Genomic DNA, 26,326 nt, shown 5'->3' on the forward strand with positions numbered 1-26,326 from the left:
AGATCTTGGTGAGACACCACATATTTCCGTAGTAACAGCCGTTTTTGCACACGACTCCGTTCTCTCCGCAGATAGTCAATACGATCTCGGACTGCTGCTGAGAAGCGGGTAATTTCGACGTCGTTTCCACATTGGTCTACGATATCGAGATCTAGATTGAAGAACGTGTATGCAAGGTATGGATTGAGGCCAAGAGCATGTTGGGGGTACAAATCTTTGCGGTCAGCAGGGGGAGTGTAGCTGATCGTCCGCCAACAGCACTTTGCAATCCATGTGTGCAACTCTCGTGGGGTAGACATTGACTTCCAGCGAGACAAGAATTCTCTAGTAGAGGAGCGCTGGAATAACATATCCAACTGCTCCACAAAAGGTCTCCCTTCTTATTGTGCTTAGATCCAGGGCGAGATGTTTGGACAAGTCCATATCGGCAACCGGAGAGCTGAACAGCGTGAACGAGTCTCTGTCGGTACCAGAAGCGACCAGCTCCTCACAGTGGTTATGATTTACTCGACGCATGGCTGTTGATTCCCTTCTAAGCTTGTAATCAAGTGTCTAGCAACCGATTGACGTCCCGTTTAGGAAAGAGGGAGCCACAAGGCCTGCTTTGAGGAATCTGTCGGATATGGTTGCGGAACATCGGAGTCCATGTTAGATGTAGTAAAGCCTTGGATTCTCGCACCAAGCTGCCGAGAGGCCAGCACTCATCTCAACCTGGACCTTAGCAAAGTCTGTCTGCGTCTGTGATACTCCACTGATCGATTCCTTTCTGGCGCTAAGATCCGCGAGGTACGATGCCAGGACCGCGGAACTGTCGGACCTGGTCCTGGCCCTGGGTTCTTCCTACTCGTTGCGCCGTGGATATGGAGCGCGTAGAACCGCAGACATGCCCTCAGGTACCGTTGAAACTATACTTTTATCGGGAGACTAGGATCGATCAGACCCTTGAGCATTAAGACCAGGCCGGCTGTGTCAAACTGCAAGCTGGCCATGTCGAAGTCGAAGCCGTCGCATCGTCTATACTAGGTTTTGCAGTATCCATGCTGGCTGGAAGAAGTGGTTAGAACGGAGAGCAACGAAAGAGCGAGGCTGAGCGTCGTGTCTTCGAGATGTTGAGCAGGTTCAATTAAGGTTCCAACTGAGGAGGCTGAGTGCACTGCATGACCTGCGGCAGCTCCGCACGCAATCTGCAGCGTGATTCGCGGAGTCCAGCAACCTCAACAGAAGCACGAGCATCTCATCAACAATATTTGGAAGAGTCATCGTGGATTTGGAAATTAGCAACCCGCTGCGTTGAGTTCATTCGCGCCCAACCAGCGCAAGGAGAGATGATGGCCGGCTAGAACTCCCAGCGGCGTCTGCTTAGGATCATTTCAAAGTATATTTCGATCTGTTGACGACGCAAGGCTCTGTGGCAAAGGGCAATTTGATCGGTGACATACGTTATGTTTGATGTAGAAGACTAGTCGCGCGCTTGCGGAAGCCGCGTCCCCAACACGCAAATCGTTAGCGCACCAGCTTACCGATACCTATGTGCCAAACCTTTGTTTAGCAAAGATGACGACGCAAGGATCTCAAGAACTCAAGCAATCATGGAGAGGAAATAGATGCAATTCTATAGTTGCGGCTCTGATAAGCTGCAGATGGTATACGTACAATGAGGTTCTTGTTCGCCGCCCAATGCTAGGTACATAAAAGTACAGTATATGATAGGAGATCGTGACATGGATATTCTTACAAACTCTTCTCAGCCGTCTTTGCAGCTTCCAAACGAGCGTTAATGTGCGGCACAGCATGGGTCTTCGGAACGCCCTGCCTCATGACCTGGTTCAGGATGGCGCGGCGGGGCATCGAAATCCTGCTGTACAGGACAACGGCGCCAGTAAGCAGTGCCAAAGCACCAGCCTGGTGGGCAGACGCCAGCCATGTAGGAACCATGTAGATGAGCGTGCTGATGCCGAGAGTGACCTGCAGAGTTACGAGATGCACCATGCCAAGCACACCCTTCTTAGCATCTTTGGGGATGGTGCTGCGGACACCCTTGGACAAGCGGGTGTATGCCATGAGTGCCATGATGGCCGTGAAAGTAGTAGTAGCCAGGATACGGTGATCAAGCTGCACGAGCGAAGGGTTCTCGAGAGCATTGCGCCAGTAGAGGTCAGACTGGTCAGGGGCGTGACTGTACCATGGGTCGAAGAGCTCCTTCCTAGGCGGTGTGAGGCCGAGACCCATCCAGGGAAACTCGTTGTAGATCAGACCAGCATCGAGACCAGCGACGAGAGCACCAGACATGGCTGTGACGAAGACGAGGAGGGCGAGACCAACGACAGAGCGGCGGAAGACTTTAAGTACGGGCGACTGCAGAGCCTTGATAGACTCAGCAGCTGCCGTGGGGTTGGCAAGCATACGATGCTCCTTGAGAACGTTGAGACCGGTGAGGACCATGGAGCAGTAGACGAGGAACGCAGCGCCAAGATGGGCAGTCAGGCGGTACTGACTGACACGAGGGTGGCTACCAGGCTCGAACAGGTCATCCTTGAGACCACTCTTGACCATCCACCAGCCGATGACGCCTTGGAAGCCGATCATACCACAGATACCAACGAGCTTGAAAGCCATCGAGGGGTTGACTCGTTTGCGGGCGATGAAGTAAACGGTGGGTAGGAGGAAGGTAACACCAATGACACGACCCCATAGGCGGTGGGCCCATTCCATGAAGTAGATCTGCTTGAACTCGGACAGGGTCATGCTGGAGTTGAGCATGGCAAACTCAGGCGACGACTTGTACTTGGTGTACTCCTCTTCCCAAGCTTCCGGGCTTCCGGGCCACAGTGAACCAGTGACAGGCTTCCATTCGGTAATACTCAATCCAGACTCTGTGAGTCGCGTAAGGCCTCCAAAGATGACAATGCCAAAGACGCTTGCTGCGCTTCCCAGTAGCCAGTATGCCACGCTCTTCGGTGTTGTCTTGGGAAAGCTGCTCGCTTTGGCCTCGCTCTTGGTCTCACTCGTCGCTGCAGCCTCCACAATCGCAGCCCTCCCTGCTGCTTCACTTGTTGCGCTATTCCGCAGCGGCTGTGTCGACTTCCAGCGCACTGTCTGCAAGACGGAAGGCCGGGGTGCAGCGCATCGCGAGACGGGCACGGCGGGACGAATAGGCGAGTTGATGCACGGCTTGGCGATGAAGAGTCGTTTCGAGAGTCGCGGGGCAGCCGTCCGCAACTGCGGCCACGCCTGGAATATGGATGCCATGGCGGCAGGTGTAGGCGAAGAGCAATGGCTCAGCGGCCGTTCGATGTCGAATATTGGAATCTATGACATTTCTATCGCCGGTGGTTCGATGGCCTCGGCGCTATGGTCGCAGGGAGGAAGGAGCGCTGCGAGGACCCTGCATCGCGCCTGCCCCCACTATGAGCCCCACATGGCGTGGCAGGCGCGACCTTGACAGGCGGCGGAAAGAAGCGACGCTCGAGCACGAGGACTCGATGAAGATCACTATCTAAGAGGGCTCTGTACCAGCTGGACTGGCTGCGTGACGTGCTTGTGCTGCAGTAAGAGTCCTGCTTCTCGCTCGCCTCTCTCTTCTGTACATAGTGAGGGGTACTGTCTGCCTCATGAGTGTGCGCGTGTGTTTATGCATGCCTCCGTCATCGCCGCCACGGAAGCTTTTGCCATAGATAACCCCACTCGGCCCTCCACCAGTTCGTGTTCCAAGTGACATCTCCAGCATGCACTTCACCGACGATACCTCTGCGGGGCATGAGGCCGATGACGACGATCATGAGCGTCGCCTGCGCCAGGTCAGCGAGCAGGGCGGGCATAATGGTGACGAGACATGGCCGCTCTCTGCAGGACAGGCAGCCGGTAATGCTGCTATCGCACGCCCACCGCACGTGAGCCTTTTCTCGCCAGGCGTACCTGCCATGTCTCCCACAGCCTCCTCCGACGCTGGACCCGGGTATCCCCGGGCACATGAGGGCAGCCCGAGTCCCGCAGGTCCCTCTCGTACGCTGTCTTCACTCGCAGCTGCTGCCAACATGACGAAGCGCACATCAAGGCTCAAACTGGCCGACGACCACACGCCGATTGTGCAACTCCAGACGCAGATACCGAGCGTCCAAAAGAGCGGCGATGATCCGACTACAGCCCTCGACACACCCGGCAAGAAGCGGACCACTATCGATCTTATGGGGAACGAATACGCTGCCGTCTCTACGCTCAGTCGACTCTTCGCCGATGGCCCCAGCATGTCGAACAGTCGAGCGCCCTCATACAACCAAGCTACCGGTCCGTTATATCTACGAGGTCTGTCTGCCTGCGTACAGTGCTGTCCAAGTGTCGTACACTAACACTGCATAGCGTCAAACGACGCGGTCCCCCTACCTGACCACCTCTACACTCGCGGTCTGCTGGAAGGGCGACACTCAGACATTTGCATCATTGCGTTCGGCAAACGATACAACCTGCACCGCCTGCTACTCGATCGAGCTCCGTTCTTCGCCACCGCCCTCTCTGAACCTTGGGTCGAGAGTCAATCCAAAGAGGTGACGCTACATCCGGAAGAGATCGACCATAGCATCACACAAGCAGCATTCGAGCTGGCTATCCGCAAGATTTACGGCGTAGATATCTCCAAAGAGATTGACGCAGAAGCTGTCGGTCTCTTTGCAACAGGATGCTGGCTGGAGATGCAGAACCTCATCGACTCAGCCATCGAGTCCATCTTACGCCAAATGGCACCTGAGACTCTTGCGCCTCTCATACGACTGGTCACAGTTAACTACTATGGCCGCTCTGGAGAGCGTCTCCTCGAGTCAGCCAAGGCAATGCTTAGCAGGAACGGCTGGGAGATGGCACTCAAGAACTGGGACGAGATGCCTGGAGACATCATCCGCGAACTCGTGGGCTCAGATGGCTTCTTCGTGGACAGCGAGTGGGACAGATGGGTGCTGGCCAAGCGCCTCCTCGATCGCCGTCTCAGACAGGTTGCTGTTGAAGCTGGCCTGATGAAGCGTGGACAAAAGCCCATACCCAAGGCTCCACAGTCTATGCGTTTCATGGCAGTACGCTTCGATGGTGTCTACCGTCAGAATGCTCTAACAGCAACGCAAGCATTTGCCTCGGATGCACAGGCAGAGTGGCTCACGGTGTACACGAACCCTGACGTTGAGCGCCTTCTGGTCCTGCTTGACGAGGGTATACACTACATCCATATGGAATATGAGCAACTTGAGTTCATTCGCACGGCTCGCGATGCCTTTGGTCTGCCAGTCATGCCTGAAAGAGTCATTTCGAACGCATTGTGGCAGCAGCTTGCTCTCCGCCAGACGGTACTCAACGCAGACGAGTCAGCGCTGGAGCTCGGACTACGCCAAGCACCACAAGAGCCAGAGACGGCTGACGACTTGTCGAAGGTTGAAGATGCATCCGTATCAAAAGGCAAACAAAAAGCAAGCAAGCTGGATGAGGAACCTGAGATGGAGTCTGAGAGCTGGGATGGCAATGGCAAGCCCCGCAAGTTTTGGATTCCCAGCTCAGACTGCAACATTGTTCTCGGCAATGGCGCAGACCCTGTCGTGACAACGTCGAACACATTCCAGCGCCATGCGACTCGCCTCTCCGCTACAATTCAGCCAGAAGATGCACAGTGGGCGACCGACTTTGCCTCCACGCCATCCACCCTGGCCAACCCCAACACCCGCGACTACCCACAGAGACCTGTCTCTGCAGGTGGAAGCAACGCTGGTCAGCCCAAGTCACTGGCGTTCAGCGAGTTTCCTCCTTTCCGCTTCGCAGCCGAGTTCCCAAACCCTCGTTTCCTTAAGGAGAAGAAGCGAGTCTATTCAAGGACCGTGTCCTACGCTGGTTCACTATGGAACATCTACATCCAGAAGGTGCGCTCAGCCAAGAACGTTCAGCTTGGTGTCTACCTGCACCGTGCTAAAGAGCGTGAGGTAGATGAGAGCGCCCAAGACAGCGGCGTAAGTCAGCAGAATAACGCTACAGTCGACTCCCGTATTGGTCAACTTGAACGTGAGATGCTTATGCGTAGTGAACGACGGGAGCGTCGACGCAGCACTCGAGTCGTCATGCAGGACAACACGGGTGACGATGATACAAGTGGCAGTGGAGGCGACCCAGAATCGACACTCGTCTCGACAGGTTCTCGAAACCCTCTCTTCTCTAGCAGCAGTCTGGGTCGGCGTCGGAGCGTCCCCATCGCTCGACTCTCCAGTCGTGGGATGCACACGCTAGCAACATCGCCGCCAAACACTGGAGCCCTCGACTCAACACCCATATCATCAGCTCTGGGTCACTCACATCACGACTCTGACGATTCAGACGAAGAAGATGAATTAGACTCGGCTTACATGAACCCGTCACTCACTCCTCTCGCGCGCAGAACGCGTCTAAGCATGCCGACTCTGCCGCCGTATGTGGATGGTCGACCCACCATCAAGACTTATTTCAAAATCTACAGTCCCTCGAAGGGCGGTCGTATGCTTAGCATCTACGAAAGCGCGCCTGACAAGTTCAATTTCAGTCAGAGCTGGGGCTGGAAGAGTAGCACACTGATGCTTGACGAGGTCATCATCAACGGCGCCGCAGACGACTCACTGCCTGTGTCAGGGTCGATGCCAGTCAAGAAGGGTGATGGCAAATTGAGGTTCATGGTGGTCATCGGCAACTTGTAGTTGCAACACGGCATGCAGCATGATGGAAATCAATTTCCTTTCAGGCTGCATGACCACCAGGCGTTCTAGATTCGTTGCTTCTTACGACGATTTTCAGCATCTCATTTCAGCAATTTGTAGCGTTCTGCATGTCCGGCGTTGGGAGAGTCTTTCGTGTCTCGCAAGTATACCCAAACACACAGCATGCACCGATTGATTGATTCCATTGATTGATTGGTTCAACGTCCTATGTGAGTCTGAGACTATGGAAGACAAGAGGAGCTACTGCTCCTCTGGTAGTGCAAAGATTTAGTTACAGGAGGTTGAGTTCAGTGAGAGTACAAAAGATGGTGAGGGCTCAGGCCCAAAGCATGCACCAATACATACGGCGATGGACGGCTTCGCAACAGTTTGAATAGACTTTACTACCTTCTCACGACTCAACGAGGCTCAAGCCTGCATGGGCACACACAACTGTGAAGCGATCGACATGCTGACTTCCACAGCAAGGCAAGGTGCCTACTACTACCACATGCGGACATCACGCTATCATCTCACGATCGGCACTAGGCCGACCTTTGACTTTGCCTTCGGCAACGTGCCGAATTCTCAACGTGCGCTTCTCCCAGCCACCGGGTTGTCTTCTTCGGGTAAGCCTGAGCACCCACGCACCCCTGCGACGTCATCGTACTTCCCCGCAAGCCACTCCACAATCCCCAGACGTTTATGTCCGACGACCAAGTCCTTGGATCCATAGCTAGGCATGCACTAGTAAGGCTTCATCGCGCCAACGGGGTTTAGTCCTGCGTGGCCTGAGTGGTAAGGACTGCAGTTTGCGGCGGCTTTGTACCGAATGATGCACGTGGATGGGCTCTCATGGTTGGCAACACGGGATAATCTTGGTCGGAACGCGCGCTCGGATAACGGTGTTGCATGCGCTCATACTCTTCATATAACCGCAAGCTGATCCCAAGGAGACCCATCAAGACTTGACTGTCGTGCACCTTGACTTTCGGTCGTGCGGTTCTTCGACCTCTTTGCACGCTTGCCGCTGCTTGTCGCGCTCACCACCATCATGATCAGAACACCATACTTCAACTGGTATGGAAGGGGTTTTAGGCTCCGGGCTGCGATCACAATTGCATGTCAAATGGCATTCGTGCTGTTTGGTTACGACCAGGGTGTATTCAGTGGAATCGTTGGAAATGCGGATTTCTTGAACACCTTCGATCACCCCAGCCCAGCGCTCGAGGGCATTATTGTCTCTATCTACAACCTGGGCTGCTTCACTGGATGTATCCTTACATTCATGTACGCGGAAACAACAGGCAGGAAATTGGCTATGTGGATCGCCATGGTGTGGATCATTGTCAGTACACCGGCAACAGACTTGTACTGGAACACTAACCTGTACAGGTCGGCGCGGTCCTCCAAACAACCGCGTATTCCGTCCCACACATCATGATAGCGCGTTTCCTCACCGGCATCGGAACAGGTATCGAAACCTCCACCGTCCCAATGTACCAGTCCGAGCTCTGCGAAGCCAACAAGCGCGGTCGCCTCGTCGCATCAGAGCCACTCTTCGTTGGAGTCGGTATTGTGATCGCGTACTGGTTTGACTACGGCATGTCGTTTGTTCCTGGCTCCATCGCATGGCGCTTACCCATTGCGTGCCAGATGATCTTTGCATTCGTACGTCTTGCCCTTTCCCACCCCGTTCATGTTCATCTTGAGTATGAGAGCTAATCCGAAACAGGTTGTCATCGTTCTTGTCTTCGGCCTCCCTGAATCGCCTCGCTACCTCTACAAGCACGGCCGCCACGAAGAAGCCCTTCAGATCCTGTGCGACGTGTATGACGGCACGCCCGAGGATGAAAGGATCGCCAAGGAGAACCGCGAGGTGCTTGAGGCCTTGAAGATCGAAGAAGAGACGGGCGAATACAAGTGGTCCCAACTACTCAAGCACGATAAGGTCCAGACTGGCCGCCGCGTACTCCTCGCCTACGGCGCACAGTTCATGAACCAGATGGGTGGTATCAATGTAAGCGAATTACTCAGCCATCATTTACGATTGGGATTGTGCTAATCCAAGCAGTTGGTAGTGTATTACATCACATCCGTCTTGCAACTCAACGTCGGTCTTACCCGCAACCTCTCCCTTCTGTTAGGTGGTGTCATCAATGTAAGTATACTATCCAGTCAGCGTTTGCAATAGGTCTTGTTCTAACACAAGCAGATGATGTTCTTCTTCGGCTCACTGTACCCGACATTCACGCTCGACAAGACCGGCCGTCGCAAACCCATGATGTGGGGCTCTTTCGGCTGCGGATTCAGCATGTTGATGATCGCCGTCCTTCTGTCGTTCCAAATGCGAGGTCAAGATGATCCGATTGCGAAGGCTACAGCCTCCGCAAGCGTTGCATTTTTCTTCACTGTGAGCCTGAGAACCCCTATCTGTATCCGGGCGCAAGCTGACAAAAGTAGTACATGCTCTCCTTCGGCGCAAGCATGAACTGCATCCCCTGGGTCTATGTCCCCGAAATCCTGCCCCTGCATGTTCGCGCCAAAGGCACCGCCGTCGGTATCTCCGCCAACTGGTTGTGGAACTTCTTTGTCGTCATGATTACCCCCACGCTCCTCAACTCGCTCGCCTGGAAAGGTTACCTCATCTTCATGTGTCTGAACTTCTCGTTCGTTCCGCTCGTGTACTTCTGCTATCCGGAGACTGCGAATCTTACGCTCGAAGAAGTGGATTGGCTGTTCTACGAAGGCGATGTTGTGAAAAGGTCAAGGAGGATAGCGAAGGAGGGCTGGGAGCATGCTGAGGGTACCCAGCCTGATATTGGTGTGCTTGAAACTGGAAGCGTGGGTAGCAAGCGAAGTGAGAGTAAGGAGGTCGGCACTGAGAAGAGGGAGCATCGGAGCTTGTGAGCAACTCGATATCTGTTAGTTGGTTAGGCAAAGTACCAACTTAAAAAACCCCCAGTAGGGGATCTTCACCATTCCACTTCGACTGTTGACGTGTGCCTATGAGTTTGTGAAGTGTTCTCACAGCTTCCGTGCAACCCACACCTGCGCTTTATACGCATTCTTCGTCAACGCTTTCCCGTTAAATCCATACTCCGCCTCCGTCCATCGCACCTTCTTGTCCGGAAATGTCAGCGCCCCACACTCATTCCCAATATCCTCAAACTCGAACCCCATCTCCTCCACCACAGCCACAACCTCGTCCAAACTGAGCTGCACAAATGGCCCGGTACCGTACAGCAAGGGGCCGAGGTTCATCCATTTCCCGCCCGGCTTGAGTAGCTTGTGGATTGTGTCGAAGTAGGACATTGGGTTGCGCGCTGTGTCGATGAAGAAATGGGTTACGATTATATCAAAATGTTCCCCTTGGCCATTGAACGCAGTCGTGAAATCGCCCTCGATCAATAAAACATTTAGGTTCGGTGACACATTGGGCGCTGTGATTTGTCGTAGCAGGTCATTCGTGGTGGCGTGGTGCGACAGGCCGTCAATGAACGGGTGCATAGTAAGTGGGGAAGAGGGGTTGAGCGAGGTGATGTAGCGGTATCCAATGTTCATGTACATTGACCATTCATTGAGAGTCACTTCGAAGGAGCCGAGAGAGGCGACTTCGGTGCCTAGACGCCCGACGCCGGAGCCTGGAAGCAGGATCTTGAGCGGCATATCCGCGGAGGAGTTTTCTTTGAGGCTGGTGAGGGTACTGAGTATGCACGGAAACGCATCGTCGCGCTCTTTACTCCCTTCGTCCGCCCAGTCGCGCACGAAGTGTTTCAACGTCTGGCTGGGGCTGATGCGGTCTGCGAGCCTGCCGGCTTTTTTTGCTTCGGCGATGTGCGAGTCTAAATCGGACTGGGAGATGCCGTAGAAGGACATGGCATTGGAAACGATGGCTTTGCAGAGGATCTCATTCTCGTAAATTAGTTCCTCGATGTCGTTTAGCTTTTTCTTGTAGTTGACTGCTTTTTCCAGCGTCTATTGCGGCGTCAGCACAGCATCTCAAGACGTTTCTGTGAAGCTTGCCTTTTTCTGCGCCTTAACGACATTCCCGTACATCGATCGCCATCTGTCCAGCTCCGCCATGTTGCGCTCTCTGTACTTTGTGAAGCCGTAGAGAGCTTCGAGGAGTCGATACCGCGGGTGGATTGTTCCCCATTTTCCAGTTTTGCGGTCCATTCGCTTCAGCAGGTGGGCTTTTTCTTGTCGGTGTCTTGGGGATTCGCCGGGGGGCATGGAGCCCATCTGTAGCAGGTCTTGTGCAACGTCATTCTCGTTGATAGCATAAATTGCTTCGGTGTTGGCAGCTGTATTATCTATTATGGCAGCTGCTGTTGTTAGGCCGGCTATGCTTGATACTTCTGTTGCGCCTGCGAGCGTGCTGAAGCCCGCTAGGAGAAGCAAACTAGATATGATCAGTGATTTCATCTTGAAACATCAGACAGATTACAGCCGGTAGTGTTAAGAATGAAACGTGCGACGAATCATTCAAATTCGCTGAGCACCGTGATGGCGCCAAGCAGCCATCTGTGGATGTCCTCTGGGCATTGTAGAATCGTTCAGATGGTGTCAAAGTATGCCATTCTACCACAACTTGGTGAACGTGACGGTACATCGAGGAGTCCTAGGCGCGTCGCTGAGCTTTCTGAGGTGCGGTGAGAGCGGTCTTTCAGGACGGATCCAGAGCATACGTACTCATGACGAGACACGCGGTTAACCGAGGGAAAGATTCTGTTGTAGAAAGCTCTGTGTAAGCCATACGGATGGCACCCACTACATGGCCATTACGCTTGTTGTGTGTCTGGCGTGGTACAATCAAGATATCACGAATGAAAACAAGCGAAGAAGGGATGTTGGAGTCGCTTGAACTGATGGTACTAAAACATCACCATAGGTCAGGGTGACAAGGATATTTGGTAGCGACACAGGTACACAAAGATGAAAACAACTGTTCAACACCGAGCGCAAACCCCCAAAGATGGGCGCCTGCTTCGCTAGCATGTTGTCCACCATGGAGATTTCCCTGACCAACCTCGTTGTCTCCTTCTCAAATTTCGCGAAAACATTAGCTTCTCTCGAAAGCGCCTACTCCCCAGTGCCCTGCTCCTTCCGCTTCTTCTCATCAGAAGACGAGGCCTAGCTATTACTTTAAGAAGCTTTCGTTCTCTACATCTTACTGGTGCACTTCCTCACGACGTTCCTTATTCTATATCAGCTCCGTCAGTATCCCCATAAGCGTGTGCTCATCTTCAGACCCTGCACAGAGTCGACGTTTCTGCTGTTTTTGGCGTGGGGAATGTTCATCGTAGTAAGGGTATCGAGCTTTCGTGGTGAGGTTTTGTGCTGACGCTGTGGTGCAGACTAGGTATTTTCTGGGGCCACGAGCTAGAAGCGTGCACTTTTCTTCGGACAATTTGATGGACGGAGGCGATTCGGCTTCCAAAATAGGCTAGTAGATCGGCGCAATCAGGAGGAGTGTAACGGGTATATGCACCCAGCAAGCAATCAAACAATCCAGCTTTTGCACGAGACGCTTGCTTCTTTGTTCATGCCGTGTGTCTCTTGTATAATTCCCATTCTGTACGCTATGCTCTGCAATTACCTTGATCGGCGCATGAGATCCAGATCAAAGTCACATTCCCTACCACCTAATAAACCTTCAGAAGCAGCATCACCACCCTCTGTTAATGTGAGTGACACGTCAACTCCACTCCTTGGCGCCACCATCGGCGCCAGCACAGCGCTCTACCTCCAACCTCAGCGCACCCAGCACCACCACGCTCCACTTCATAGCCGGCGCAGATCGGAGCATTGAGCGGCGATGGACGAGACGGTACAGCGAGTGCTTTATGTCTGGAGATCTCTACAGGCGCGGTGTGGATCAAGACAGAGATGGTATGGCGTCTATACCGTAGATGGGGGTTGTGAAGGAGGAATAGGCGAGTGAAGGTCGTGTACCAGGAAGAGACAGCGATGAGGGAGGGGTAACGGATATTGACAGGTGCTGAGTGGACATTGGGAATGACTTAAGTTTATATAGAGCCGAAATGATTCTTTGTGTTAACCTTCTAAGATCATATGGTACTTCCCTCCGTGATTCGAACTCTGACATGCCGTTTAACGACTGTGCTATTGCCTTTGAACTTAATAACATTCGCAAGTTGCAGAAAACTTGTAACACCTTAATAGTGCTGATACTTCTAGAGAGATATGGTATCGTAAGGTGTTCCGTACGGCAGTTGCTGGTATGAACTGACTGGGTAGAGGGTCAAGAATTGCTCCTACCCTTGCAAAAAGTGGGAGCTATTGGTCGCCAGCCGATCTTGCGGCTTCGTGGGCCGATTCTCTCGTAACAGCCATTCGTGACTTGTGATGCTTTCTGGTTCGGACCACATCAGTGCTACCCAGGTGTGTCTTGAATAAGTCAAATACAAAATTGATTACAGCGACTCATGACCCTGCAAGCAACCCCTCCTGAATGAGCGGTCGTGCCGTTACTGTCCAGTCCTTGGTGAAGGCCGATTCTCAGAGTCTATTGTCCAGTCAAGTCTGGCTGGCAGTACTAAGATCCGGCCCTAAGCTCTATCGACGCGCCAGGCGTTGATCACCTACCTTTACCCTGCAGTCCTCTTGTCAGCCAGGCGGCGACCAATAGGCGGTGGAGAGGGTCAATCTCGCAGTGCATATAAAGAAGACCCCAGAGAGTATTACTTCCCTTCTTCTCGATCGCCGACAGCAACATTCTCAACTCCAACGCTCTGATTGCGTTACTCATCGTGGGACCTCTCGACTCTTTCAAAGCATTGCAACAGTAAGCACTCAACCCTGCAAGGCTGGTAGGTTCACACAAGGCCTTGTACTCGTAATCTGTCCCTCTCTAGAGCGCCTCGAGCGCTTCTCCAGCCCTGACCTGAGCGATATAGACAACAAATCTCCTCTGACAACTTCACTGAATATACAACGGTGCCCCGCCAGCAAGCTGGAGCGGACGACCACACCCCCGGCCGAGCAGCAAGGCCCGTTGCGTGCTTCCGCCGACACATACTCGTTCTTCAGCTACAGCCTGGGACCTACCAAGCAAAGCCACATTGAAGAGGCGAGTCTCTTATGCCCACATTGCCTTTGTCCGCTAACAAACTGTAACAGGCCGACATGGACCACGGATCCTCCCCTCCCATCCGGGAGTATAGCCCGCAAAAGACCGACGGCGAGGAGCTCACACCTGTGATGCAGTCCCAGGAGCACCAAGTTGACTGCGAGTCAAGCAGCGACGACGTTCCGCTCCGCCAACAGCGCCCTCTGCGAGAACCAAACCGAGAGCGCGAAAACAGCCATGACCTCCACGACCGCCGCCAACTTCGAGACCCCATGTGCGACATCAACGACACCTCCCTGCTCGATCAGCGCCGCGCCGCCCACCAGGCTACACTCCTCAAGCCACCCAAGGCAGCAGCAAAGTCATCTGGCAAAGCCCCGAAGAAGCCCGGTCCGCGTCCATGGGCCAGTAAGCCGATCATGAAGAACGATATGGTGGCCAAGATGGAGGTCATCCGCGAGATCGAGAAGTATTGGGGTAAGGGCTTCATCAAAGCGTACATTCCGAAGTGCCACCGCCCTTTGGTCAAGCGTGGTAAGGGTGGCAAGCGCGCCATGTATCGCGACCATGAGACCGATCCGAAGAAGTGGCTGCCTTCGGTGCTGAAGGCTATCCTCATGATCGCCAAGCTCACTCGGAACAAGGCGTGGCTGAAGAAGGCGATGAACGATGTCGTTCGCTACCGTATCAAGAACACTGGTACGTCCTTTACTGTTGGCGATGGTGTAAGAAGAGTTTTGCTAACGTTCGTGTGCAGGCAATCGCAAGCCTCAGCTGGTGACGACCGACTTCGATGTCCTTGAAGACATGCTCGTTAAGGACTGGGATGTCTCATACAGTTTCGGAATTCGCTACAAGCATCTTCTTGTGAACCGCCAGAGTCAACATGACACCGATGAGGACATCGACCACATCCTTGAAGCGGAGTCCGGCGAAGAGGACGGCAGTGACGATGAGGACGACGTCGAGGGTGGCAACATCAACGACCAAGACGACGAGCATGTCGATGGCGAAGACGATAGCGACGAAGAGATGGGCCAAGGTGGGTTGACTGGTCAATATCTCCATACAAGCGGCTACACCAACGCACCTCAGTACCCTAATCCTATGCTTAGTTCGCCACCAAAGCAGCACAAGGTCAAGCAGGAGAAGAGCTCCAAGGGCGCTTGTGAGCTGCCGTTAAGGCCGCAGCCGCCTTCTCGCAACGAGAAGAGTCAACAAGGCTACAGCCAGCCTTACCCTTATGGCCCACCCGTGGATCGCTGGGGTCGACCAATGCCCTACGGTAGTGGTCCTGACGGATATGGAGGTTACGACGGGTACAGGATGTATGGTGGCTATGGTGGTTACGTTCCACCTCCCGACAGTGATGGTCGCTACCCTTCTCAGCCCCAAGGCTTCAACAGTATGGGTCAGTACCCTCGTCCTCATCATGCCATGACCCCTGCACACAGCCAGCCAGACACCGACCGTACCGACCGTACCGACCGTAGGCCCACCCAGGACTCTCCATTTGGCGGTAACAAGCGTATGCACGCAGGCTTCGAGCAGCCTCCATTCAGCGTGTGTCGTCCTGGTTTCCAGCCGCATGGCTATACGCAGAACTTCCAGATGGCTCAGACCGAGGTCAAGCAAGAGTCACCTGAGTTCGAGATCCGCAGCGATGGGTGTGAGATGTCTGTTGATGAAGTTGAGGGTCCTACAAATGATCTCGGTGAGGATAGCAACGCTGTTGCTCTGGAGGCTGAGCTGCGTGCCACGGAGCTTGAACTGAAGGTTGCTCGTCTTCAGGCCAAGCGAGCTGCTCTGAACCAGCAGTCGAGAGCGAAATAGGTGTGTAATGTCGATTTTTCTGCACATACTGATCGATTATTACTGATTTGAAGTGTCAACTTGCTGCTTTGCGTATTTGACTGATGTATGGATGTTCATTGGGATCATCACTGGACGATGTCCTATGGCAATGACACTTTGTCTGCGAGGGCCCAAGGATCTAAGGATGCTCGGTCGACGACATTTGGCTGGATTGATTGTGTGCATTGCTTGATGATAGACCTGTGGTTCTTGAGCGTTCATATCTCGATGAATCGGAATTGAATACGAAGTCAGTACTGTCAGCTTGATAGAATTCGCGATGAGGCGTAGAGGTGGTGGAGTGAACTTTAACCGTAACTATCACGTCTCCTTCATGCAACAAAATCTGTGACCGAGAGCTCACCACTTACGGGATATTGTGATCTCGCGGTCGCGGATGTTGGTGAGTGTTGAGGTAGGGACGTGCAGCTGCTGCCCAAGCTTGATCCCACGCACGCTAAAACCCAAAACAGGTGGGGGCCATTGACACGTCGAGGTCGAGAAGGAGCGACGCGAGTTATCATCACTGACTAGCACGCAGCACAAGACAAGGGCGAGAACCGAAGAATCGAAAATCTAGAAATTGATATCCGCTAACAGGCAAACGATCTATGTTAGTCCAACGCTCGCAACTAGTAAACCTCGAGCACGTAACGGCCCTCATCCTTGAGCGTCTCAATCGCCCTCCTGCTGTCAACCTTCCTAGCATCAGGGTTCTTCAGCTTGTAATCGACCTCAACAGCCTCCTGCAGGACCTCAGTGACATCCGGCACGGGCCATGTAGGACCGCAAAGGTAGAAGCTACCCTCCTTCTCGAGGTATGCGCGACGGATATCAGTGAGGGTCTGCCTCATGCGGTCCTGGATGTAAATCTTTTGCGGTTGGTCACGCGAGAAGGCGCGGCCGAGCAAAGTGATGATACCGGCATCCTGGTACGCTTCCCACTCCTCACCGTACAGGTACTCTTCGCGTTGGTGACGGGATCCCATGTACAGAAGGACTTCGCCGATCTCCTCGCCGCGCTGCTTCTGGTAGGCGCGCTCCTGGACGAAAGCGCGGAAGGGGGCGAGACCGGTACCGAGGCCAGCCATGATGATGGGTGCGGTAGTCTTGGGTGGGAGCTTCATGACGGAGGGCTTGACAGAGACGGTGACAGGACTGCCGACGCGGAGGTTGTTGAGGTAACGAGTAGCTTGACCGAAGCGGTCACGGCCCTTGGGGTCGACCCAGTTGACAGTGACGATACACAGGGTAACGGAGTTCGGGGTGACGTGCTGCGAGGAGGCGATGGAGTACTCGCGGCGCTTCATGGGGGCGACAATGCGGACAATGTCATGGAAAGATGGGTGAGCAGACGAGTATTCGAGCAGAAGATCGGCATAGGTGATGGTGTCAACCTCAGCACGACGCTTGAACTCGGACGCACCGTCACCAGTGCAGAGAGTCTGGAGAGCAAGCTTCTCCTGCTCGTCGCTGGCGAACTCGCCGAGGTCCTCGTAGAACTTCTTGCCAGGGCGGCCGAAGATGTCAACGTTTTGGAGCAGGGACTGGTAGACAGTGCGGTTGACCAGGACGTTGGGGTCCTCGCGGGAGGGCACCTCAACAACCTCGTCAGGATCAAGACCGTACCACTTGATAAACTCCTCAACTTCGCTCTTGTCGTTCTCGGCATGGATACCGAGAGCCTCACCGATGGCATAAGTGACACCGGTATCGCCAAGGTCGAATTCGATGTGGAAGATGTTACGGTCGTAGTTCTGTGGTGTAAGGCGACGCTTCTCCTTGACAGTGACAACTGAGGTCTTGACACCCAACTCAGGGCGGAGGACGGTCTGAGTGCCGTAAGCCTCCTTGAACGCAAGACCCTTAGCAGCGATCTGCCAGTTCTTGAGCAGGGTAGGGGGCTCAGACTCAGTGCGGTCAAAGGGTGCGAAGCTGTTGATGTTGATGTCTGCGGGCAGATGGATGTGCTGAACGTCCTCCTCAACGGTACCCCAAGCAGCAGGGACCTCAACTTCACGGAGAGCGGTCTCTAGCTGCTGGACGATCTTCTCGCAAATTTGCTCGGTGCCGTTTATGGCAGCCAACTTGGAGATGTGGGAGTTGAGCAGATCAGGGCGCGCTACCTTTAGGAAACCCAGCTGGCAAAGGCAGGTTGTAAGGGTCGATTCCTCTGCAACGGCCTCCGACTGAGTGGGGTCCATGATGAACAGCGAGATGTCCTTGTCGACCAACGCCTTGCGGAAAGCGGGAGACAGCTTCTTCTCGAGGTCCTCGTCCTTGACACCAGGGAGCTGGACGATGATGGAGCCGTCCGCCTTGACGCTGTTGAGAACATCAAAAGCGCCGAGGATGGAGATGTCGCCGATAGCGGCAACGTCGGCCTGCTCGACAGCGTATGGTGCCTCAATGGTGTAGTCGGCGTTGCGGATGTCGACACGGGTAACACCACCGCAAACGAGGTTGTCGTGGCCCTCGCGAACGAAGACGTTCTTGGACGAGTCGGAGGACAAAAGCTTGCCAACGACCGCTGGTGCGGTAGCAGCCGGGGACACGTCAAGGTCCCAGAAGGTGTACTGCTTGACGTCTGCAGTGTTGAGAATGTCCACGTAGGAGCGCGATTCTTCGCCCGCCTTCTTCTCGCTGTAGATCTGACGGAATACGTCAAGGACGTTGCTGGGGGTCCAGACCTGCTCGCGGGAGTACTTGATGTCGAAAACCTCGATGTTCCTGTCGAAAGCGAACTGGGTGGCGGTCAAAACGTCGGAGTAGAGACGAGAGTACTCTGCGGAATCGAAGACAGCAGCCTCATCCTTGACCTGGCCAAGAACAGCGACGCGCTGAGCGCTCTTGGGGAGCACCGCCAGAAAAGCCTCCTCGACGAAGGGCCTGTAGACGCGGACGTTGATGACACCGACCTTGTCGCCATCCTTAGACAGAGCGTTGGCGACCTGAGCAGTCAGGGAAGCCTCGACAGTACCGAAGACAACAAGGACGCTCTCAGGCTCCTCATGACCGTAGTAGTCAAACAACCTGTAGTCCTCACCAAATTCGTCGTTGAAGGCCTGAAGCAGGCGGACAAGGCGACCAGCGTTGTCCGAGTGCTTCTTGTCAACCTCAGAAACAGCCTTCAGAACAGCCTGGTAGCTGTTGTGCAGCCTGCTCTGGTCCAGAGTGTCCACCAGCCTGGCAGTCTCGCGACCAACGCTAATGCCATCGTATGTGTGGATCGTAGGGATGACACTTGAGAGAAGGGTGGCGAAGAGAGCCATGTGCTGGGTCTCGAAGACAGATGGGCTGCAGACGAGGCCAAGGCCAAGGTCCTCAGCAAGAGTGAGCGACGACACATAGTCAGTAACGAGTCCGGCGTTCGAGTTCGCGGAGTAGTCGACGGCAGCAATGTGCGCAGTGACGGGGTTGGCGACCGAGTAGAGCAGCGACAGCTGGTCGAGAGCTGGGCGGAGGTAGTTCAGAGTCGAGGAAGAGGCGACGATCGACTGGGGAATGTGACGCTTGGTAAGGTCGAAGTCCTTCGAGAAGAGATATCCAAGGGCAATCGTGCCAGCGCCAGCTCTTGTCTCCAGCGAGGAGACACCAGTCTGGTAACCAAAGGCGTTCTTCTCGCCCTGCTCCTGCCAACTCTTGAGCGCCACATCGAGATCGAACGACTCAGCAGAGTAGGCAAAGATCTTGTCAGACAATGCGTATGCGACCTGCTGGATGAGCGTCTGGGCAGTCAGGTAGGTAGGCCCGCTGATCGATGCAAGAGACAACTGCTCTCCAAAAGGCAGACTCGAAGACTGCTTGGTGAACACCTTGGGCGACTTCTCCTGCTCAGCGCCCGGGCCAGCGGACTCAGACTGCTGGAAATGCATCTTGAGGGTATGTGAATGCCTCAACGAACTGATCCTTCAAAAAGATCTGTGAGACTCCCTCGAATGGTATGAGAGAAGCTGGCGCAATCTCTCTTTGACGTTTCACCACGGGGAAATGTGGGTGAAGGAAGAATGCTGAACCCACGCCTCTATATCGAGAACGTGCCGAAACCCAGCGACATCGGCAGAAGTCCAGCCGAGGAGGATTAGGAATACGTGATTGATTGCTGGCAGCATGATTGGCGGCTTTGTTATGTCCTGTCGGGCGATAGACCTTCAAGCGCGGCTTGTCGCGTTGATGCAACCAGAAATTGTTTTAGTGCAGATGGCGTGCTCGCACGCCTCCTCGGTGATTGCGGGGAAAGCACGGCCTCGGAGATCTGATAAGCCCCACGACCATCTTCCTTGCCACTGCACGGCACGCTCACACGTTCTTCCTGTTATTGAGTTCACCCAAATTGTTGGTCCTCGCTTCTCGATGGTCGATTTCGTCGCAAACAGCATCTTCGAGCAGGGCCCTCAGGGCCACGAGAAGCTGGTAATCCTTCACGTTAACACCGACGGCAGCAAGCATTGGAGCCATGAGAAACTGGAGGGCAATTTCGATAGTTGAAGATCAGGTTTGAGTATTGGTATGACCAAGGCGTAAGGTTCTATTTTTGATGCTTCTCAATTGATGTGGGAAGAAGAACTTCAGCGACTTGATGAGGGGCTTGCACTCAACGTCTTCAATGAATACATATACGGGAAGACACTAACTGGCGGAGCTGGCAACCAAGCAATTCTCAAACTACGACGAAGAGCAAAGGTGCAGATCGTGTTGGGGTGAAGCACAGTCCAAACTGAGCGCTTTATGGCAAGAGCGCGCATCAATCAAGCTCAGTATCAACACAGCTTTGACCGCATTGCAGATTCGCAACAATACTAGGCTGCATGTCGCTATTCCCCGGATCTCCGTCCTTCGTGTTGGCAACTACGGGTTCGAGGACCAAACCCATATAACAATAGACACGGTAAACGTCGCGGGGTTCACTTCGTCCGCAAACAGTCCAGCAAAGCAAGCACCGCGCTCTGCCACACCCAATTGCCAAGCCCAGTAACCCTGTCATTGTCATTCAACGTATCAAAAGGCTTCACCCCGATGGGTTCGAGGCATTGTTGGCGCTGTATTCCTCAATTCTACTGGCGTACCACTTCTGAACCGCCGCTCATGCAATTTCTCGCACTGAGAACAGCAGGGCACAAACTGTGGCGCTTCGTCTATCCATCATAGCTTCTCCCGTTTGTGATAGACGCAACAGCATCCTGGCGCTCTTTACGTGGTATTTGCGGAACTTGGACCCTAAGAATTCCGCGCGTCATGGATATTGGACACCTTCGAAGAGAGCTTTGGTGGAGCATACGCTTCGGTACATTGATCGATTTGCAGATGACCATGAACAAGTACAAGATGAGAGCCTGGGATCTTCTCAGTACTTCGCCCAGAAGACGAAGATCAGACATTGCTTGCCGTAAGTGGGCCGGTCTGAACTGACGCGGGAGCTGCTAAGATGAATAGTTAGCCATTGCTTGGAGCTGCCAGGATATCTGTACTATGCTACTAGAGTCTGGTGCTGATCTTTCCTAACCGTGACATGCAAGGCATGTAAGTAATGCCTGTTTGTTCTTGTTAGTACCCAGCTGATTCAAGGGAGAACTCTTGCCGAGCACTTCTGGTTGCGCTTGTTCCGTGAGCACGTGTCAAGACCTTTTGCAAATCTGAAAGGCAATGCGATGCTCGACGAGGCGCGTGGGACATTGTCCCTGTCCCCAGCCCACCATATCATACTCAACAATGCTCACGTTGAGATCGCCGCGTACCTACGAATGTATCCAATAGCCGTCTTACACGAAGACTCATACGGATTCACACTGCTTCATTGGGCTGTATGGGCCGCTGAGCTGGAGACGATGAAACCGGTACTTGATGCCGGAGCTAACGTCCACGCAACGTGTCACCGCGGTCGAACTGCGTTGATGTGGGCTGTAGACTCACTGATGGCTGCCGACATCTGTCACCTCTTGATTGATCAAGGAGCAGATGCCAAAGCAGTCAGCAACCGAAGCGACAACGCGCTCATGCGAGCATTGGACTTTGGGCCAACCCCAGAGGCTACAATAGAAGTCCTCCTGCATGCGGGCACAAATTTGAAGCACATCAATGCAGGCCACTTTACGGCCTTGGACGCGGCCGCCCTCCTTGCTTCTCCTCGAGCCTGTCCTACTCATATAGCATGGCGCAGCGCTGGGCTGAGTGAACGGCTACGGGTAGATCTCTTTCACGTACCCCATGCGTAACTACAGATACTCCATAACGGAAGTATTTTTGAAGCATGGCTCGCTCAACACAGACCTCTTGCAGAAAGAAGAGATCCTTGCTTCCGCAGCTGAAAGCGCCGATATCCGCACCATGAACATTTTGCGGATATTAGCTATCTGTACACGATCAGCGAATGCCACAAGAATTTACCGTCCTCGAACAGGAAGCTTGTACGTCGATTAAGTCCCACATTTCGTTCAGCAGGCTCTACTTTATCTACTGGCAAGTATTCTTTATTTTCCATTCCTAGCCCAGATATGAAGTTGCGCAATTGCTTCGTATATAAGCATCTTACAGCAGTCAGCCTATATCTCTTTTAGCAAAGACCTCTGAATCGGAGAATATTCCCCACTTACAGTTCAGGACAGCGTAGGGTACTCACTCATATATGTTTGCACCAGGAGTCCGCCTGAGCGAATGCTGCTAGTATCAATGGACGCTGCCGAAGAGGATAATTGTCGTGTATCTAGGGATTTCTTCAATTCTGATAACTACTCAAAGTGTCACAACAGACGCCTCCAAGACCCCCTCGGGTCCAATCAATGCCTTTGCAACATCTTCGCCGACCGGCCGATCGACTCCAAGAATCATGAGCGCTTCGTTGCTTTCCTTCCCGTTCACCTGTGCCTCAACCTCCTCATCCAGATCCAGTGGCGCAACATTCATGAAATTGATGTTGACTCCTGCTTTGCCCAGGAGGTTGCCTACAAAACCGATCTTCCCGCACGAATCGAAGTTTCTGCAGATGAGCAGTGTACCTTTCGGCACAAACTCGCCCTTAAACCTGTCCAAGCGAGAGATGAACGGCTTGTTACCAGAAACGAAACCTTGGATGATTTGGTCCTGCTCAGGTGGAGGTTGCGAGGTTCCTTGATGCGTATCGACGCGCGACAGGTTGGGGCTGCGACTCGTAGCCGGACTCGTTGCGCGAGATCCGGCGCGGGCAGCGGATGTGGACCGACTTGCGCGAGCGCGCAGTGTGATGAATGAGGAGTATGGTTTCTCCTCCACGTTTTCTCTGCTACGCTGTTCGTTGATCAAGATACCGCGCTCTTTAGCGAGGAGCTCAGCGTTAACGATATTGATGTTCAAACCGTCACTGCTGGTGATTGGCGTCAATAGACCTTTGACAAGAGCAGCGAAGAGAGGCTTGGTGGTGTTGAGATTGGCGAGTTTGCCTTCGTAGGTGAGATCGAAGGTTGTGCGAAACGACTTAATGTTGATGGAGGAGTAGTGTTGGGTGTACAGAGAACCCATCTTTTCGACGAGGCTGACGAAGGGTTGGAGCGTGCGGTATTCGTCGGGCAAGATCAATGGTGCGTTGACTGCTGAACGTGGCAGTTCGCCGGACAAGATGAGAACAACCTGCTCGCATACATCGATGGAGACGTTCTCTTGGGCTTCTTTAGTTGAGGCGCCGAGGTGAGGAGTTGCTACGACTTTTGGATGCGCGATGAGGCGACTTGCTAAGGAGTCTGGCTTGGGTGGTTCAGACGTGAAAACGTCAATACCGGCGCCTGCGATTGTGCCTGCATCTAGTGCTTCTACGAGGGCGCCTTCGTCAATCATACCACCTCGGGCGACATTCAGAATTCGAGCTGTGGGCTTCATCGTGGCCAATTCAGCTTTGCCGATCATGCCCTTAGTGGACGCGATGAGCGGAGTATGCAGTGTCAGGAAGTCAGCTTCTTGAAGCAGTTCTGCTAGGCTTGATCGTAGAGTGACTGAGGCTGCTGCTGCCAGGTTGGGGTTGGCGTATGGGTCGTAAGCTATCAGTCGCATACCGAGGCCGTTGGCGATTCGAGCGACGGTGAGACCGACTATGTCCATTGTTAGCGGTAATGATGTTGTACCTGTTTTGTTATGCTCACCTTTGCCCAAGCCGACAATGGCGAGCGTCTTGCCTTTCGCTTCGACACCAGTCAATCGACTCCGCTCCCACTTGCCGTTCTTGATACTTTGCGACGCATCACCGATGTTGCGAGCGACAGCCATGAGTACTGTTGATGTCAGTGTACGCAGGGTCTTGGTTGCTCTGGGTACCTACGCGCGATCGTGTGTTCTGCTGCGGCATTGATATTGCCAGAAGGCGAGTTCACAACAATGATGCCATGGATAGTGGCGCTTTGGACATCGACATTGTCAACGCCAACACCGGCACGAGCAACGACTTTGAGCTTCTTTGCTTCGTTAAGCAATTCTGCTGTCACCTGAGTCTCGGAACGAACAATGAGAGCTTCATAGTCTCCGATGATAGCACTTAACTCGTCAGGGTTCAAACCCTTCTTCTCATGTACCTCGAACTTATCTTGCAGTAGCGCTAGACCATCAGCTGAAACTTTCTCTGGTATGAGGATCTTAGGTCTCGTGCGAACTGCTAGGATAGCCATGTTAGTTGCTGAGAGGTTGTAGTGAAGTAACGGTATGGAGAAGATGGTTTGACTGAGAAGCGGTACCAGAGGAGATTTATCCTTTTAGCTGCACGTCAAGCTACACAGAATATTGAAGCACCGCTACCGGACGCGCCTACCGTGAGCTTGTTGCGCACTGCGTCAGCTGTTGGCTTGTATGAGGAAGGGTAACCTTATGTAGCTAGAAAGCTACCCCGCCCCCGCATTCGTGGGGTAGGTAGGCGCCGCGCCCACATGTTCGCTAGGATGCAAGGGACCTTCCAGTAGTGACGAGGGGCAGTGAGCGACATCAAATGCGCCTTGTTAGACTTGATCGTCTTGAGAGAATAAATGAAGTTTCGAAAGTGTATTCGTTGATGGATTTCTATCTTCGAAGCATCTGTGCATCTGTGCACATCTCATGCAGTGCGTCAAGTCGCATACACTGTGGCCTGCACTAATTGGAGCCGATCGCTTGTTGAGTGGGATTCGTGCATGATAGTTGACAATGCCATTTACCAATTGCTTCGTGTCTTGAGCTTCTCGTTCTGCACAACCTCGATCCAGTAGTTGTCAGGGTCTGTTCACGACATTAGCTTTGTTCCATGGATACAGATGATGTGTGACATACCCAGCACGAAAGCAATGTTCTTCATCCTGCCATCTGTGAGCCTCTTCTTCCAGTTAACGCCCTTGTCCTCGAAGCGAGCGCAAGCAGCATCGAGGTCATCGACCGAGATGCAGATGTGTCCGAAGCCCTGCGGCTCGTCGTTGCCGTTGTGGTATTTGAAGTTGGCGTCCCTCTCGGTACCATAGTTCCATGTAAGCTCAAGCAGGCCCTCGCTGTCTGCTACGGGATTTACGCCGTTTGCGATTTGCTCGGGAGCATCCGCGCCGTATCCAAGGAAGTACAGGTTGAAGCCTGCGTTGGGGTTCTCAGAGGTACGCTTGAGCTTCATGCCCATGACGTCCTTGTAGAAATTGAGTGAGACATCTTTGTCTTTGACTCGCAACATAGTATGGTTCTGGCAGTGTCAGCAGTATACAGCAGCAGTCGAGGATACACTCACCATGCGGTATGTATCAGTGTTAGTCTCCTTGACATTCTCAGTCTGCTCCAAAGGCTTCTGTCCGATGACCTCGACCCAGTAGCCGTCAGGGTCCAGCACGAAAGCAATGTGCTTCATGCGCCCATCTGTTAGCTTCTTCTGGAACTTGTAGCCGGCATCTTCCAGGCGCTGGCAGGCAGCCTGGAGGTTGTCGACTGATATGCACAGGTGGCCGAAGCCCTTAAAGGGATCTGTGTTGCCATTGGTGATCTTGTAGTTCGGGTCGTCCTCAGTGCCGTAGTTGTGTGTGAGCTCGATGATCCCCTCACGGTCGGTCCAGTGATTGCCGTGGGATACAGCCTTGGGGCTGTCGTATGCGAGGAAGTAGAGGTCGAATTTGTTGTCAGGGTTCGGTAGCTTGTTAATAAGCTTCATGCCCAGGAACTCATAGAATTCCACGCTACGCTTGGGATCCTTGATGCGAAGCCTGTAGAGTGGGTAAGTGCACGTTTCAGCAGCCAATGGCCGGTGCAGATGACAGCCATGAAGGTGCTCACATCGAGTGGTTAAGCTTGTAGCTGGTTGGATCGGTAGCCATGGTTGCTAGTGCTCGGAAAATACTGCGCGGCTTGCTGCTTACTCGCAAATATTGTGCTGCAAATGGCAGAGATACTCTGGATGGCTTCAAAAGCGTTTGTCGTAGGAACAACATTAATTGCACTGAGCAGAAAATGGAGGGGAGTTAAGAACTCCAGATGTCCGAAAAGATTGATGTCATCACCAATCAGTAAACACAAGTCACCCCACCAAGTCGGCTTTATGACCGCGTTGCGCATTGGCCCGAGCAGTCGTTTTTTGTAACATAAGCAAAGCACCAGAGCATCGTGACTTCTCGTAGTTGCACACCGCATTGTTGATGAGATGCGACAATTTGCGCAGGAGTGATAGGAGGCATGATGAGAGTAACGTTCCTTCCGTGCAATTGCAGCACGTGACGTGACACGGGAATTT

At 53.4% G+C, this 26,326-nt stretch overlaps 10 protein-coding genes across 10 annotated transcripts; 5 read left to right on the forward strand and 5 right to left on the reverse strand.

The window, feature by feature from the left end:
- Positions 1-1,595: 1,595 nt before the first annotated feature.
- On the reverse strand, positions 1,596-3,292 carry BU25DRAFT_413381 (cytochrome c oxidase assembly protein-like protein cox15). Its single transcript, XM_033707025.1, has one exon. The coding sequence runs from the start codon at positions 3,247-3,249 to the stop codon at positions 1,732-1,734; it is 1,518 nt and encodes a 505-aa protein (XP_033558665.1). The 5' UTR covers positions 3,250-3,292; the 3' UTR covers positions 1,596-1,731.
- A 365-nt stretch (positions 3,293-3,657) lies between these two features.
- Positions 3,658-7,096, forward strand: BU25DRAFT_413383 (uncharacterized protein). The gene is made up of 2 exons (XM_033707026.1): positions 3,658-4,302; positions 4,357-7,096. The coding sequence occupies exons 1-2, from the start codon at positions 3,726-3,728 to the stop codon at positions 6,690-6,692; spliced, it is 2,913 nt and encodes a 970-aa protein (XP_033558666.1). The 5' UTR covers positions 3,658-3,725; the 3' UTR covers positions 6,693-7,096.
- A 242-nt stretch (positions 7,097-7,338) lies between these two features.
- BU25DRAFT_413384 (putative MFS sugar transporter) lies at positions 7,339-9,673 on the forward strand. Its single transcript, XM_033707027.1, has 6 exons — positions 7,339-8,040; positions 8,088-8,363; positions 8,428-8,712; positions 8,767-8,853; positions 8,908-9,105; positions 9,156-9,673. The coding sequence occupies exons 1-6, from the start codon at positions 7,747-7,749 to the stop codon at positions 9,600-9,602; spliced, it is 1,587 nt and encodes a 528-aa protein (XP_033558667.1). The 5' UTR covers positions 7,339-7,746; the 3' UTR covers positions 9,603-9,673.
- A 46-nt stretch (positions 9,674-9,719) lies between these two features.
- On the reverse strand, positions 9,720-10,928 carry BU25DRAFT_433415 (N2227-domain-containing protein; the record flags this gene model as incomplete). Its single annotated transcript, XM_033708774.1, has 2 exons — positions 9,720-10,670; positions 10,719-10,928. 2 exons carry the CDS (start codon positions 10,926-10,928, stop codon positions 9,720-9,722), a joined length of 1,161 nt encoding a protein of 386 aa, XP_033558668.1.
- A 1,015-nt stretch (positions 10,929-11,943) lies between these two features.
- Positions 11,944-12,552, forward strand: BU25DRAFT_153384 (uncharacterized protein). The gene has a single exon (XM_033700649.1). The coding sequence runs from the start codon at positions 12,181-12,183 to the stop codon at positions 12,505-12,507; it is 327 nt and encodes a 108-aa protein (XP_033558669.1). The 5' UTR covers positions 11,944-12,180; the 3' UTR covers positions 12,508-12,552.
- Positions 12,553-13,844: 1,292 nt separating this feature from the next.
- BU25DRAFT_476108 (uncharacterized protein) lies at positions 13,845-15,726 on the forward strand (the record flags this gene model as incomplete). Its single annotated transcript, XM_033710944.1, has 2 exons — positions 13,845-14,487; positions 14,546-15,726. 2 exons carry the CDS (start codon positions 13,845-13,847, stop codon positions 15,619-15,621), a joined length of 1,719 nt encoding a protein of 572 aa, XP_033558670.1. The 3' UTR covers positions 15,622-15,726.
- A 506-nt stretch (positions 15,727-16,232) lies between these two features.
- BU25DRAFT_413389 (uncharacterized protein) lies at positions 16,233-19,721 on the reverse strand. Its single transcript, XM_033707028.1, has one exon. It carries the CDS (start codon positions 19,515-19,517, stop codon positions 16,275-16,277), a length of 3,243 nt encoding a protein of 1,080 aa, XP_033558671.1. The 5' UTR covers positions 19,518-19,721; the 3' UTR covers positions 16,233-16,274.
- A 1,147-nt stretch (positions 19,722-20,868) lies between these two features.
- BU25DRAFT_153527 (ankyrin) lies at positions 20,869-21,966 on the forward strand. Its single transcript, XM_033700650.1, has 3 exons — positions 20,869-21,028; positions 21,076-21,162; positions 21,212-21,966. The coding sequence occupies exons 2-3, from the start codon at positions 21,152-21,154 to the stop codon at positions 21,852-21,854; spliced, it is 654 nt and encodes a 217-aa protein (XP_033558672.1). The 5' UTR covers positions 20,869-21,028; positions 21,076-21,151; the 3' UTR covers positions 21,855-21,966.
- A 405-nt stretch (positions 21,967-22,371) lies between these two features.
- BU25DRAFT_347835 (D-3-phosphoglycerate dehydrogenase) lies at positions 22,372-24,266 on the reverse strand (the record flags this gene model as incomplete). The annotated part of the gene is made up of 3 exons (XM_033703172.1): positions 22,372-23,696; positions 23,748-23,876; positions 23,924-24,266. The coding sequence occupies 3 exons, from the start codon at positions 24,264-24,266 to the stop codon at positions 22,372-22,374; spliced, it is 1,797 nt and encodes a 598-aa protein (XP_033558673.1).
- A 503-nt stretch (positions 24,267-24,769) lies between these two features.
- Positions 24,770-25,992, reverse strand: BU25DRAFT_413391 (lactoylglutathione lyase-like protein). Its single transcript, XM_033707029.1, has 2 exons — positions 25,337-25,992; positions 24,770-25,291 (listed from the first exon to the last, which is right to left on the reverse strand). The coding sequence occupies exons 1-2, from the start codon at positions 25,748-25,750 to the stop codon at positions 24,851-24,853; spliced, it is 855 nt and encodes a 284-aa protein (XP_033558674.1). The 5' UTR covers positions 25,751-25,992; the 3' UTR covers positions 24,770-24,850.
- Positions 25,993-26,326: the final 334 nt, after the last annotated feature.

This window comes from Macroventuria anomochaeta (genome assembly GCF_010093625.1).
Source record: "Macroventuria anomochaeta strain CBS 525.71 unplaced genomic scaffold BU25scaffold_30, whole genome shotgun sequence".
NCBI classification, from domain to species: Eukaryota; Fungi; Ascomycota; class Dothideomycetes; order Pleosporales; family Didymellaceae; genus Macroventuria; species Macroventuria anomochaeta.

What these genes read in the sequence shown, in the direction of transcription:
- BU25DRAFT_413381 (XM_033707025.1), bottom strand. Translation starts at nt 3,249, where the DNA reads ATGGCATCCATATTCCAGGCGTGGCCGCAGTTGCGGACGGCTGCCCCG.
- BU25DRAFT_413383 (XM_033707026.1), top strand. Translation starts at nt 3,726, where the DNA reads ATGCACTTCACCGACGATACCTCTGCGGGGCATGAGGCCGATGACGAC. An exon ending in CGGTCCGTTATATCTACGAG is followed by an intron (nt 4,303 to 4,356) that starts GTCTGTCTGCCT and finishes AACACTGCATAG; the next exon opens with CGTCAAACGACGCGGTCCCC.
- BU25DRAFT_413384 (XM_033707027.1), top strand. Translation starts at nt 7,747, where the DNA reads ATGATCAGAACACCATACTTCAACTGGTATGGAAGGGGTTTTAGGCTC. An exon ending in GCCAGATGATCTTTGCATTC is followed by an intron (nt 8,364 to 8,427) that starts GTACGTCTTGCC and finishes AATCCGAAACAG; the next exon opens with GTTGTCATCGTTCTTGTCTT. An exon ending in ACCAGATGGGTGGTATCAAT is followed by an intron (nt 8,713 to 8,766) that starts GTAAGCGAATTA and finishes TAATCCAAGCAG; the next exon opens with TTGGTAGTGTATTACATCAC.
- BU25DRAFT_153384 (XM_033700649.1), top strand. Translation starts at nt 12,181, where the DNA reads ATGCACCCAGCAAGCAATCAAACAATCCAGCTTTTGCACGAGACGCTT.
- BU25DRAFT_413389 (XM_033707028.1), bottom strand. Translation starts at nt 19,517, where the DNA reads ATGCATTTCCAGCAGTCTGAGTCCGCTGGCCCGGGCGCTGAGCAGGAG.
- BU25DRAFT_413391 (XM_033707029.1), bottom strand. Translation starts at nt 25,750, where the DNA reads ATGAAGCTTATTAACAAGCTACCGAACCCTGACAACAAATTCGACCTC. An exon ending in ACACTGATACATACCGCATG is followed by an intron (nt 25,292 to 25,336) that starts GTGAGTGTATCC and finishes TGACACTGCCAG; the next exon opens with AACCATACTATGTTGCGAGT.